Source organism: Vulpes vulpes, chromosome 13, assembly GCF_048418805.1.
Source record: "Vulpes vulpes isolate BD-2025 chromosome 13, VulVul3, whole genome shotgun sequence".
NCBI classification, from domain to species: Eukaryota; Metazoa; Chordata; class Mammalia; order Carnivora; family Canidae; genus Vulpes; species Vulpes vulpes.
Genome location: NC_132792.1, coordinates 7,820,249 through 7,834,862, shown reverse-complemented (window position 1 = coordinate 7,834,862; position 14,614 = coordinate 7,820,249). Strand labels below are relative to the sequence as shown.

Below are 14,614 nucleotides of genomic sequence, written 5' to 3'. Positions count from 1 at the left end.
AAGTTCTTTTTTAAGTCTAATATATTTTCTCATTAAATTCTGTGGGGAAGTGCTAAGTCTCCTCAGTCAGGTCTTAAATTATGGAGTTTATTTCTTGCCACATCAGGGAACTGAGTATATTACTCATTTAAGATTTTAACTACTGTCTGTGTTAACTTCAAGGTGTCAGGAGTTGGGATTTCTCAACACTGCTAATGAAGACCCCCTCTTAGAGCCCAATAAGCTAATCAGGAGTTCCAGACTCATGACAGGAACAGTTTAATTGAATCCATCCACTGGGCAGGTGACTGGAATAGCTGATTAAAACATAAATGCTGCTTTTAGGTTAACCACAGAAAAACAACTGAGGATCAATCATGATTGCTAACTTTGTCACTTGTGTCACTTAGGTAAAAGAAAAGAAAAGGATAAGGAAAGAAAAGAGAAGAAAGACAAAGATCACTACAAACCAAAACAGAAGAAGAAAAAGAAAAAGAAAAAGAAATCCAAGCAGCATGGTAAGTATGCTAAAGTGGTTATTTTTGTTTGTTTTGTTTGTTTTTAATTTTCAGATTCTTTCAGTTTTTCTGTGTTCTTCCATCAAAGTGAAGACAGGACAAGATCCCCATGTTGAGAACTTGAGAAGTCCCTATAGCTTTTCCTTGTCTTGCTGATTTAGAAAATATGCAACTCTGTTTACTATAGTCTGTAAATTAATCCATCTGTACACTAATCATTGCAGCTGATTAGAGTCTTTCATTTCCAACATTATGGTGGACTGGATACCCTTGTCAGGTGTGCTTCAGTCTACTGAAGGAATTATTTTCAGTCTAGAATTACAGTCCCTTGAAGTAGCTTTCAAAAATGAGGATGTGAAATAAAGATATTTCTGGGAGAACTTTTGAAAAAACAATGATTTCTGTCAATACCCTGTGTAAAGGATATTCTAATCCTGTACCTGAAGGTTGAAGGAGAATGATGACAAAGGAAGGTTTGAGATGCCAGAAGAAATAATGAGCAAAGAAAGTGTAAATATGTGAATAAGTCTGCACATTGATTATATAAATCATTTTGATTTATGGGTAAAAACAAAGTGGCAGAGAAGAAAAATATATGACAATAGTAATAGCTTGTACATTTAGAGAGACCTGCTTGTATTTCAGTTTTTCAGGTCTTGTATTGTTGTGAAAGAGTAAAAGAAATGTATTGCTTTTAGACTCTAACACGTTAAATCTGCATTGTAGAATTTCTAACATGATACTAAAAGAATGGAAGCATAGGGTGTAATTTCCAAAATAGACAGTAAGCAAATGTAATGAAAAAACCATCCAAAAGAAGGTGATACAAAGAAAAAAATAGAAAAGAAAAATACAAATTACAAAATAAGATGGTAGAAATAAATCCAAATATATCTGTAATTACAGTAAGACAGTATCATAATTAATTTTAAAAATCCAGTTATAGGTTATTTTCAAAAGACATCTAAATAGAAGGATGGAGAGGACAGAGCAATGTTGAAAATAAAAGCATGGAAAAAAATTATGGGCAAATACAAACCTAAAGGAAAGTTGGAGTAGATCTATTTATATCAAATAAAATAGTCATTAAAGGAAAATTCATTATAGAGATAGGCTACTAAAAGGTTCAGATCACTTTATTAGTTCCTAGATACAAAATTTAAAAAACTTTTTTTTTTTTTTTTTTTTGGAGAGACAGCATGCTCAAGTGGGTGAGGGGGAAGGGAAAGGGAGAGAGAAAATCCTAAACAGGTTCCAGCAGTCCAGCGCACAGCCTGCCACAGGGCTCCCATCTCACGACCCTGAGATTATGACCTGAGTTGACACCAAGGGTCTGACACTTAACCAACTGAATACCAGGGGGCAGGTAAATAAGATATTAAGAGCTTATGAAATGATGAAGATACATATCAAAACTTGAGAATGTAGCTAAAATGCAACCTTTATAAGAAGAGTATGTGTCACCATACATATTTACATTAGAAAAGAAAGCTGAAAATCAGCTAAGCATCCAGCTAATTAAAAAGTTAGAAATGAGGAACCTCAAAAATGTAGAAGTAGAGAATAAACAAGAGTAGAAATTAGTGAACTAAAAAATAAATACTAGGAAGAAAAAATAAAATTAATTTTTGTAGAAAACTAATAAAGTCGATAAACCTCTAGGAACACTGGTTAAGGAAAAAGACAAAACATACAAGTAAATAGCATTAGGAACTAAAGGGAATATAATTACAGATGTTCTAGACTTAAAATGAAGAAAAATGTAAACAGCTTTATGCCAATGAACTTGAGAGTTTAGATGGCATATGGATAATTGCCAGACACCAAACTCACTTACGAAGAAGTTACAAACCTGAACAGTCTTCAAACCTGAAAGGAAATTTAATTATTATGTTAAAATCTTGCCACAGAGCTAAAGTCCTGACTCCAAATGTTTTGCTGCCAAGTTTTACCAAACATTAAAAGAGTAGACTATGCTAAACTTACATAAATTATTGCAGAATTTAGAAAAAGAGACAACACTCCTGTAATAGGGAGAGTAGTGTCACTCAAAAATATATGTCCAGCTTCCAACCTTTGTACCTGTGAATGTGACTCTAGAATAGGATCTTTACCAATATGATTTAAGAATGAGATCATCTGGGATTTAGAGTGGACCCAAAGCCAACAGCTAGTATATTGGAAGGGAGAGGGTGATGGGGAATCCACAGGGAAGAAGGCATTGAGGAGACACAGACAGTGATCTGAGTGCTGTATTCTCAAGCCAAGGCACTCATGCTACCAGACACTGCAAGAGGTAAGGAAGAATTTGCCCCTAGAGACTTCAAAGGGAAATGGCCCTGTTGACACTGAATTTTGGACTTCTGGCCTTCAGAACTGTGAGAGAATAAACTTCTGTTGTTTTAATCCAGCAGATTTGTGGTGATTTGTTGGAGCAGCCCTAGGAAACTAATGTACCTCCAGATTCGTTTTACGTTATTTAAATAACTGTTCAAAATCAGAAGAGAACTGTATGGGGAAGGACAGTCATAGGCTTTTCTCATTTATGGACATAGATACAGAACACATAAATAAAGGTTACAGAATTAAATTCAGTGGTGCATTAAAACATATGACCACATAAGGTCAGAATGCAAATTTGGTTTGACATTAGGAAATTGGGGGTCCCTGGCTGGCTCAATCAGGAGATGCAACTCTTGATCTTGGGGTTGTGAATTTGAGCCCCATGTTGAGGGTAAAGTTTTCCTAATTAAAAAAAAATTGTTTAAAAAAATTTTTTTAGAAATCAGTGAAATTCCACAGTAACAGATGAAAGACAACAAACGTTACTATCTTTATATATGTACAAAAACCATTTGATACATCTGTGTGTCCTTAATATTCAAAAAACAACATTATGACTACGTGATTATAAAACCTTATTTAGAAACATTAAAGAAGCCTAAAGCATGGGAGAAAATTCGTATTTACTGGTTAGTAGATTCAGTATTGAAAAGATGCCACTTCATACTACGTAAATCTACAGATTCAATGCTGATTCTACAACTTACAATGGAAGAGTAAGAAGCCAAAAATAATAGTCAATCTTAATAAAAAGAACTATTCAGCTATAGTTTAAGGCAGTGAGGCATTTGGAAGAATAGACGTATTGATTAAGGACAGGATAATCCAAAGCATATACATATGTCAAAACTTGTTTTACACAAAGCTGACATTTTTAGATTAGTAGGTAAAGGATAAACCTTTCAGTAAATGGTATAAAAACATTTATAATCCATGTGGTGAAGAAAAAAATGAAATTGGATTCCTGCTTTATACCATATGCACCTATAAATTCCAGGTTGATGAGTGATGAAATGTGTGGAAGACCAAACTATATAACTTTGAAAGACAACACAGTATAGGAAAACATCTTTATGATCTTGGAGGGCACAGAGGGATTTCCAAACAAAAAGTGTTAATAAAGGGAAAGGTTGAAAATTTGACAAGACAGGATTATAGAATTACACTAAGGAGGGAGGGGTTTAGGGACAACTAGATGACGCAGGAGTAAAGATCCATGAACTCAAAGATGAGGCAATGGGACACCCAATTAGAGCAGAAAAAAAAAAAGGGTAGATTAAGGGCCTGATGGGACAACATCAGATGGACTTTCATATTGTAGGGATCCCAGAAAGTGAAAAAATATTCCATGAGATGGAAGCCAGAAAGAAGCTGAAGTAGCTCTACTTCTATCATAAAATAGACAATAAGAAGAGGCAAAGATAGATGCCACATAGTGATAAAGAGGTCAGTCCCACAAGAGGGTATAACATAAATATTTATTACCCTATAAATAGGAGTACCTAAATATAAAAAGCAAATATTGCCAGATCTAAAGGGAGATGTACGTAGCAATGCAATAATAGTAGGGGATTTTAACATCCCACTTACATCAGTGGATAGAGTATCCAGCCAGAAAATCAACAAGGAAACCACCTTAAATGACATGATAGACTAGATGGACTTAACAGATATATTGGAACATTCTATCCCAAAGGAGAAGAATACCCATTCTTGTCAAGTGTACATAGAACATTTTCCATATTAGATCATATGTTAGGCCACAAAGTACAAATCGTAATAAATTTAAGGGAATTGAAATCCTCTTAAGCATCTTGTCTGGCCACAATAAAATAAAACTGGAAATTAATTACATGGAGAAAATTGGGAACTTCATGAACATGTGAAGATTAAGCCACATGCTAGTAAATGGTGGGTCAAAGAAGAAATCAAAAGAGAAATAAAATGCCTGAAGACAAAAATGGAAATATACCAAAATTTGTGGGATGCAGCAAAAAGAGGTGTAAAGAAGGAGTTCCTAGGGATAAATGCCTACCTCAAGAAAAAAAAGGCTCAACTATTCATCTTGAAATAGAAGAAACAAAGCCCAAAGTTAGTAGAAGGAAGAATAGATTAAGCAGAAATAGAGACTAAGACTAAAAAGAATGAGAAGATCAGTGAAACTGAGAACTGGTTCTTTGCAAAAGCGAACAAAATTGATAAGCCTTTTTAAAAGTAGATTGGATGAGTAAAAAAGTTATTACGCATTTCTGTTTTTATGTAGATAAGTTAGTACATGTTTGGTTAAACTATTCCTTTTGGGGGGTATGTCCTGGAGATTTGGGAATTGTTACTTAATAAAAGACAGATAGTGATGGAAAAAAATTTGATAAGCTTTTAGCTAAACTTACCAAGAAAAAAGAATCTAATAAATGAGACAGAAGATGTAACAACTGATTGATACGACAGAAATGCAAAGAACCCTAATGAACACTATGAGCAATTTTATACCATAAGGTTAGACAATCTAGGAGAAATGGTTAAATGTCAAGAAATATGCAAACTACCAAAGCTAAATCATGAAAATAGAGTTAAATAAATAGAAAATCTAAACTGACGGATTATTAGTAAGGAGAGATTGAATCAGTAATCAGAAACCTCCCAACAAAAGTCCCAAACCAGATGGCCTCACTGGTGAATTCTGTCAGATAATTCAAAGAAGAATTAATATCAAACTATTCTCTCAAACTCTTGCAAACTCTCAAACTCTTCCAAAAAAACAAAAGAGGAAGAAACTCCTCCAAATTCATTTTATGCAGCCAGCATTACCCTGGACGAAGGCACTGTAAAAAAAAAGAAAATTACAGGCCAGTATTCCTGGTGAACATTGATGGGAAAATCCTCAACAATTATTAGCAAACCAAGCTCAGTCATACACTAAAAGGATCATATATCATGATTAAGTGGGATTTATTCTGGGGACACAATGATGGTCTAACATCTGCAAATAAGTTAACAAAATAAAGGATAAAAATCATATGTTCATCACAATAGATGCAGGAAAAGCATTTGACAGAATTTAACATTTATTTATAATTCTCAGCAAAGCAAGTTATAGAGAGGATGTAACTCAACATAATAAAAGCCTATATATGACAGACAGCTAACATCATATTCAGTGGTGGAAAGATGAAAGCCTTTGCTCTAAAATCCGAAACAAGACAAAGATGCCTAGTCTTGCCACTTTTATTCAACACAGTATTGGAAGTCTTAGCCAGAGCAATTAGGCAAGGAAAAAAAAAAAAAGGCTTCCAAATTGGAAAGGAAGAGCTAAAGCTGTCACTACTTGCAGATGGCATGATATTATATACAGAAAACTCTAAAGACTCCATCAAAAAACCATTAGAACTTATAAACTTAGCGAAGTTGTGGTATATAAAATCCATACATAAAAATTTTGCGTTTCTGTACACTAAAAATACTACCAGAAAGAGAAATCAAGGAAACAATCCTGTTTGCAGTTGTATCAAAAAGAACAAAATACCTAGGAATAAACTTAACCAAGGAAGTTAAAGACCTGTATATTAAAAAACTGTGAGATGTTAATGAAAGAGATTGAAGAAGATGCAAATAAATGGAAAGATACTTTGTTTTCATGGCTTGGAAGAATAGGTATTGTTAAAATGTCCATACCACCCAAAACAATCTACAGATTCATTGCAAGCCCTATCAAAATTCCAAGGACATCTTTCAAAGAAATGGAATAAGCTTAAAATTTGTATGGAACCACAAAAAAACCCAAATAGCCAAAGCAGCCTTGAAAAAAAACAAAGCTTGGAGGCCTTGCACATTCTGATTTCAACCTATAATACAAAACTACAGTAATTAAAATAGCATAAAAACAGACATATAGATCAATGGAAGAGAATGACCCAGAAATAAACTTTTTTTACACATGGTTAATGAATTTATGACAATGGAGCCAAGAATATCCAATGGGGAAAGGGTAGTCTCTTCAATAAGTAGTGCTGGGAAGACTGGACAACCGTATGCAAGAGAATGAAACTTGACTACTATCTTATACCAAACACAAAAATGAACTCAAAGTAGACTAAGGACTTGAACAGAAGACCCAAAACCATAAAAATACTAGAAGAAAACATAGTAGGTAATCTTTCCATAGATCTTGGTGATGATTTTTTAAATCATTTTTGGTATCAACCAAAACAAAAGCACAAATAAATAAGCAGAAATACATCATATTAAAAGGCTTCTGTACTGCGAAGGAAGCCATCAACAAAATGAAAAGGCAGCCTACTGAATGGGAGAAAATATTTGCAAATTGTATTACCTGTTAAGGGGCTAATATCCAAAATATTTTTAAAAACTCCCATAGCTCAGTAGCAAAAACACAGTTTTCTTTTTAATTTATTTTTATTTTTTTTTTTATTTATGATAGTCACACAGAGAGAGAGAGAGAGAGAGGCAGAGACACAGGCAGAGGGAGAAGCAGGCTCCATGTACCAGGAGCCCGATGTGGGACTCCATCCCGGGTCTCCAGGATCGTGCCCTGAGCCAAAGGCAGGCGCTAAACCACTGTGCCACCCAGGGATCCCAAAAACACAGTTTGATTAAAAGATGGGTAGAAGATTGAAATAGACATTTCTCTAGAGAAGACATACAGATGGCCAAAAGGTACATGAAAAGATGTTCAACATCAGTCATTAGGAAGATGCAAATCAAAACCCAATGAGATATCACCTCACACTTGTCAGAATGACTGACTGTTGTCAAAAGATAACAAGTGTTGGTGAGGACATGGAGAAAAGGGAACTCTTCTGCATTATTGGTGGGAATACAAATTGGTGCAGCTACTGTGGAAAACAGTATGAAGGTTCCTCAAAACATTAAAACTAGAAATACCATATCCTGCAATTCTGTCATGTGGTATTTGTTCAAAGAAAACAAAAACACTAATTTGAAGAGATCTATGCACCCCCACCCCCATTCATTGTAGCATTATTCACAGTAGCCAAGCTATGGAAACAACCTAAGTGTCTACTGATGGATGAATGAATAAAGAAATTGTGGTGTACACATACAAAAACACACAATAGAGTATTAGTCATGAAAAAACATGAAATCTTGCCATTTGTAACTGTGGATGGACCTTGAGGGCATTATGCAACGTGGAATAAGAGAAAGACAAAGACCATTTCATCTCACTTAATATGTGGAATCTTAAAGGGGGGAAAAAAGCTCATTATTGGTTGCCAAAAGTAGGGGATGGAGGTAGGAGAAATGGGTGAAGGGGGGATCAAAAGATAAAAAGAAAAAAAATTAAAAGAAATTCCCTTACAAGGGGGGAAGAAAAAAAGTTATATAGAGGGTGAAAAGACAGCACAAACCATCAGAAAATACTAGAACACATGTACCTGACAAAAGATGAGTATTCAGAATAGGTTTCAAATTTAGAAGTCAAGAATAGAAAAAAATACCCTAGTATGAAAACGGGCAAAAGATTTTAACAGGTACTTCACATAATTGAAAATCTTAAAGTGGTGAGATGACTATATAACATGATGCTCAATCTTATGAGCAGCAGAATTAATGTAATTTTTAAGACTTCATGGGATCTATTTTCTATCTGCTATCTGGGCAAAAATTATCAGGTGATTGGTATCAGATATTGCCAAGTCTGTGGAGATACAGTACTGACTCCTTTGGAAAATGGCCACCAGCAAGTTGTGCCTGCCGTGTGACCTAAAATTCCTAAGTAAGCTCTCATGACCCATGGGGAGGCATTTATGAGAATGTCCGTAGCAGCACTGGCAGCAGCCCAGATGTCCATCAGAGGTCATTCTGTGGAATCCATATCACTATGTAAATAGTGCACTATGTAAATAAATGCATATAGTGCATTTATTATTTATTATTTATTTATTATTCCACAGGAATCTCAGGAACAAAATGATAAGCTAAAAATCACTGAAGAAAACCTATAACTGATTTTATTTACATAAAGATCAAAAAGTTGTAATATGAAACCATTTTAGAGATGCAAACAGCAACAGCATAAAGAACAGCAAGAGAAAAAAAAACAGCAAGAGGATAGTGAGCAGAAATTTAGGACAGTGGAAACTGAGGTGGGAAGGGAATTTATCAGTTCAAATTAGAATATGGTACAATGAGACCTTCAAAAGTGATAACCAACATGTGTTCTCTTAACGTGACAGCAGCGTTGTCCACAATAGCCATACTTATGGAGAGAGCCAGATGTCCATCAACAGATGAATGGATAAAGAAGATGTCTGTGTATCAGTGGAATACTCAGACATCAGAAAAAATGAAATCTTGCCATTTGCAACAACGTGGATGGAACTAGAGGGTATTATGCTAAGCAAAATAAGTCTATCAGAGGAAGACCATTAATATATGATCTCACTCATGTGGAATGCGGGAAACAACAGGATCATAGGGGAAGAGAGGAAAAACTAAAACAAGATGAAATCGGGAAGAGACTTAATCATAGGAAACAAACAATCGCTGGAGGGGAGATGGGTGGGGGGATGAGGTAACTGGGTGATGGGTATGAAGGAGGGCATGGGATGTGATTGAGCACTGGGTGTTGTATGCAGTTGATGAATTCCTGACCTCCACCTCTGATACCAATAATACGATATATCTTAATTGAATATAAATAAAATCAGAACATATGTTAATATGCAGATTTAAGAATGACAATATATATACAATTATATATTGTATTTCCATACACTAGAAAAAAACTACTGGAAAATAAAATGTTAAAGGTAACATTTACAGTAGTATCCAAATAACATCAAATGCAAAGGGAAAATGTAATGTGAGGTATGCAAGACCTGTACATAGTAAATGAGAAGAGGGAGAGAAATGTAAAAAATGTATTAATATATAATAAAATTAAATCTATTATTAAAATTTTTTTTTTCAAAAGAAAACTACATGACAGGCACCTAAGTATTTTGTGGTATTGACATACTTTATGTCATATCTGGGCTTTTTTCATATTCATTAGACACTTTTAAAAACCCAGCCAAATGAGAAATTATTCAGAGTCTGTAATTGATGGTAAATTCTTCAGATTTTTAACTCTCTCTAGGCCCCAAGTCATACCTAATTGTTTCTGTGTTCTCTTTCTTTAAAGCTGCCAGAATACATTTGAAGACGTAGGGTCAAACGGGATTGAAAAGCTTGAAACCACTTTCCATGAGTGTCTTGAACATATGCGAGCACTCGTGTGCCTGCACTGCCCCTTGTCTGTTCTCCCTTCACCCCACCCCTGTACATATAGCTCTGGGGGACCCAGACTCCAGAGAACCTAAAATCAGGAAACTCTGGAGCTTCATAAATAAAAACCATTAATCATAAATTTATTTGATTTGTGAATACCCTCCTGTGAGGGATGTATCATGATGCAGACGTGAGAAGCTTCAAACTGCAGGTAAAATTGCCAGGTGAACCTCCCAAGTGACCAGAGGCTGCGGGGACTTGGTGGGCTTAGGTACTGCAGGGGGGACAGCCAGTACTCAGGAAGGGCGGGGAAGGGCAAAGCTGCTCAAGTCCCCTTCTGCCGCATCTGCAAACAGTTCTGTTCCAGGACTCACCTGCAGACACAGAATCTTAGTGTGCAAAATCCTGTGCAAGTCCGGGAAAGGTGATAGGGAGGGGCTGACCGAGAAGGAATGAGGACCGGCCACACTTGGTGGCACAGTGAGAGAGTGTTGATGAGCATGCAGGAGGTGGTGGGGACTTGGGAGAAAGGAGGGTGGTCCCAGTTAGTAAGAGAGAAAGTTGCAAAGAAAATTTGGCACCTGAGAGTTGTGTTCCGCCGTTACACTAACCCTGGTTTTGAAGAGTCCTTGATCCTTTAAAACATGTTAATACATTTTTATTTCTTTAATTGAAAAGAACTTTATATCTTGTTTACATTTTAAAATCTGACCTATAAATGAAAATCTTAACTTCGTAAATAGACTCCTAGCAAATACTTAAAGATGCACAGAAGCATGGCTCTTTATAGGCAGCAGGTGTGGAGTTGGGTAATCACTGGCATCTTTGCAATTAATTATTACATTTGAGAATTTATTCTGGGCTATTTACATTCATCTTGGAAGTGACACTTTTCTCCAGATCAAATTAGAAGAGGGGTCTTTAAGCTGGAAATAGGGAGTTTTAAATAACTTAAAAATTTTAAAGACATCCTAATTTTAAAACGTTCACATTATTCCTACTTGAGGTTCCTAATATAATATGCATTTTATTCTACATTTACTACTACCAGGGAGTTTTAAAGATTCTTTAACACTGAATGCTATTTTGCATATCCTGCTGGTGCTTGTTATGTACCAAACGTGGTATAATAATTTTATATACAGTGGTTTATTTAATCCTCACATTAATTGCTGCTTTATACAGTGGAGCCTCTTATACCCATTTTAGAAACTGACCTGAAACAGAGAAAGAGAGTTGTCCAAGCTCATGTGGCTCTTGAGTGGTGAAAAGCAGATTCAAACCCAGTTAGTCTGGCTTCAGTCTTAATTTTAACTTTAACCATCATGCTCTATTGTTTTGTTACTTCCTGGGCCTTAGAGACCATTTGTTAGACTGTGCATTCTTCCCTCTAGCAAGTTTTTACTTACCTTTACTGGTGTAATAAGTTCTTAACAGTTGTTTGTACAAGAAATGGCCTTGTTGGGATTCGAGACTGACAACTTTGCCAGTGTTTACCTTTGTCACTTTGAGCCAGTCGCTTCATCTGTCTTTTCTGTGTAACTGTGAGGAGACCGAAGGCATACAGAGATTTAAAAGAACTAGAATGAGAAATGCAGGGAGAATCCAGAACATTGTGTTGTAAACACAGACTCCCAGGAGCTTGCAGGCAAGCCTATCTGCATATTGTAAGAGCCAATAGGGAGCATGCACAGTTACCTCCTGGGAGGATAACAGTGATGCAAAGTAATCTCCGTTTGTAGCAGGGAGAAGCTGAAGTGATCTAGGATCCGGCTTTACATGGAGGATTACAGTTGATCTAACCCTGAAGCCAGCAGTGGACCTTTTATTCACAGTAGCCAGAGGGGACTGGCATGGGGAATGCAGGTGTAGGTGCAGAGTGCTAAGAAGTTTTGTTTAGTTGCTAAAACCACGTGGAGAGATTCCGTATCACCTTATTTTATTTATAACACAAAATTTAGATTTCTACCACTATTCTCAGGCTCAGGCTGTATGTACTCCTACATTTACTTTGCTGAGAGGGCAATGTAACTAACATGTCATTGATAAAAGGGCAGGTTTCAAAGCTGAGCATTGGGTTTGCATCTTCACTGCAACGCTTCTAGCGTTGACCTTTGGCAGGTTATTTAAATTGTACAAATGTCAGTTTCCTCACATCTAAAATGGTAATAATAGTTCCCACTAGGTAGCTTTATTTTTAGGATTCAGGTAGTCATTGTTAAAGTACTTGACACAGTGGCAGCTGGCATTCAGCAAATGCCTTTTTCTTGTCTGTGTCCAAGTACCATGGCCTTAGGCAGCCTGTGGTCACTGTGCGGCCCTGTGCCACTCTAAGATCACTCTGCGGCCTGACAGCATATGCAGCATCTGAGAGTGTCCCCACTCTTGACCTGCTGGAGGTGAAGCCCAGGAATCTGCTTTCACAAGCTTTCCAGTTCGTATACAGATCAAATGTTGAAATCTGCTGGTAACACTTTGTGGTTAAGAGTAAGGCTCTACAGTTAGGCTCTCTGCATTGAAAGCCTGGCTTTGCCAAGGAGAGCTGTGTAATCTTGGGCAATTTAACCTTTTCTGTCTCTGTTCTTCCACTTGTAAAATGGCACTAGCTGTTGTAGCTACCTTATTGTATTAACTGTGAGGATCAAGAGTTAATACACTTATAAAGCACTTAGAATCATGGTTGGCGCACAGCGGGCGCCCAATAGATGTGGCTGTGCTGTAGTATTTACAGTGAGTGCTATGGTAGTGTCCAGTTGCTGCTCTCACAGAATACTGCATATTAGTGACTGAAGACAACCCGAATTTATTATCCTAAAGTTCTAGATCCCAAGTCCAAAGTGGGTCTCAGTGGAATGAAGGTGTCAGCAGGACTGTTCCTTTCAGGAGGCTCAAGAGGAGAATTCGTTTTCTTGCCTTTCCCAGTTTCCAGAGGCTCTTGCGTGTCTTATCTCACATCCCCCTGACCATCCTCAGAGCCAGCAATGGCCACTCAGGTCTTTCTCACTCCACCACAGGACTCTTCTGCCTTTCTCTTGTACCTTTAGGGACTGTAGTGATGACATTGGGCCCACCTGGATAAGCCAGGATAATTTTGAGGTCAGTTGGTTAGCAACCTTAATTCCCTTTTGCCACAGAACCTAACATAGTCACAGGTTCTAGGGATGAGGAACATGGATGTCTTTGGGGACCATTATTTTGCCCCCCCCCCCCCCCCACTACCGCCTGAGATGGTTATTCCATGCACACCAACATTGGTACTGCTCTTCTGGAAATTTGCTTTCCTACGCTTGACCTTTCCCACCTCTTCCAGCCAGTTCCATCTCTTTCTGTTCCTAACCTGCCTCAGGTGTCCTTTACAGCATACTCAGTTGAGGAAATAGAAGCCACCAGATGAGAACTCGCTCATCCATTCACAAGTATGTGCTTAGCTGTGTGGATCCGTCTCCTGTTTTGTCTGTAAGATAATGGAAGCAGTTGTCTTTCTGTTCTTAAAATCCTGGCGCTTGTCACCCTGCCTCCCCTGGATCTTAGACTTTTGAGGCGATGTGTAGGATCTTTTATCTTTAAACAAGCCCTCCTCTGGGGACGCCTAGGTGGCTCAATCTGTTGAGTGTCCTACTCTTGTTTCGGATCAGGTCATGATCTCAGGGTCCTGGGATTGAGCCCTGAGTGGGGCCCCGCGCTCAGTGGAAGCCTCTCCCTCTTTCTCTCCCAACTTTTCTGCGCCTTCCCTCACTCTGCTTTCTCTCTAACATGAATAAAATCTTTGATAAGTGAATAAATACTTTCCTCTGAACCTGCATTCCTTCTCGGGTTTCTCCATCCCTCTCTTACTCTTCAGCCCCATCTCAGAGCCCTGTTTTCCACCCCTTCTGTTCAAACAGAAGCCTGGAGACAAGCCTTTTGATGCCACACCAGCCCCTCACCTGCGGTCTGCAGATCCCTGCATCTGCCTGCAGTCTTCGTGCCTGGTGCCCTCCTCCCAGGCCTGGCCATACTGCCTCCTGCCTGTGCCTCCCTGCACCCTCCCTCATCCCATAGCTCCAGGGGACTTTCAAAGCCCTGATCAGACTTGTATCACTCTCTTTTTGCTGAATTTAGGATAAAACTCAAAAACATGTTTTTGCTGCTGCCACTCTAGCCTCATTTCTTCTCGTTCTCCTTCACTGTGTTGTAGACACAGTCTCAGATAGATATGCTAGGCTCTCCTCTGCTCCAAGGCCTTCCCAGGGCCCAGAATCCTGCCCTCTCCTGTCAGTCCCCTCATGACAACCCGCTCTGCTGGAAGCTGCAGGTGGCTGCTCCCTGTCCTCTGCATGAGTCATGATAAGCTGGGGAAGACAGGACTTGGATTAACTTCTTTCAGGACCACTTAATTTCACTCGAAGGTTCTTGCTGAAAAATGTAGCAGTTAACTGAATTACCAGTGTAAAAATTGACATGCTACACATTTTGAGCACCTCTTTAAAAACTGCAAAAAAATTTATTTCCATCTTGCATATCTTACTGTAGACAGTGGCTAT

At 37.8% G+C, this 14,614-nt stretch overlaps 1 protein-coding gene across 8 annotated transcripts in view; it reads left to right on the top strand.

Moving 5' to 3' along the window:
- PHF20L1 (PHD finger protein 20 like 1) overlaps window positions 1–14,614 on the top strand; it is a 78,112-nt gene that overhangs the window by 48,033 nt on the left and 15,465 nt on the right. For all 8 annotated transcript variants that reach the window (XM_072733904.1, XM_072733903.1, XM_072733902.1 and 5 more), the window contains one exon: window positions 390–497. In XM_072733904.1, coding sequence (XP_072590005.1) covers window positions 390–497 — 108 coding nt within the window. The remainder of the gene's footprint in view (window positions 1–389; window positions 498–14,614) is intronic.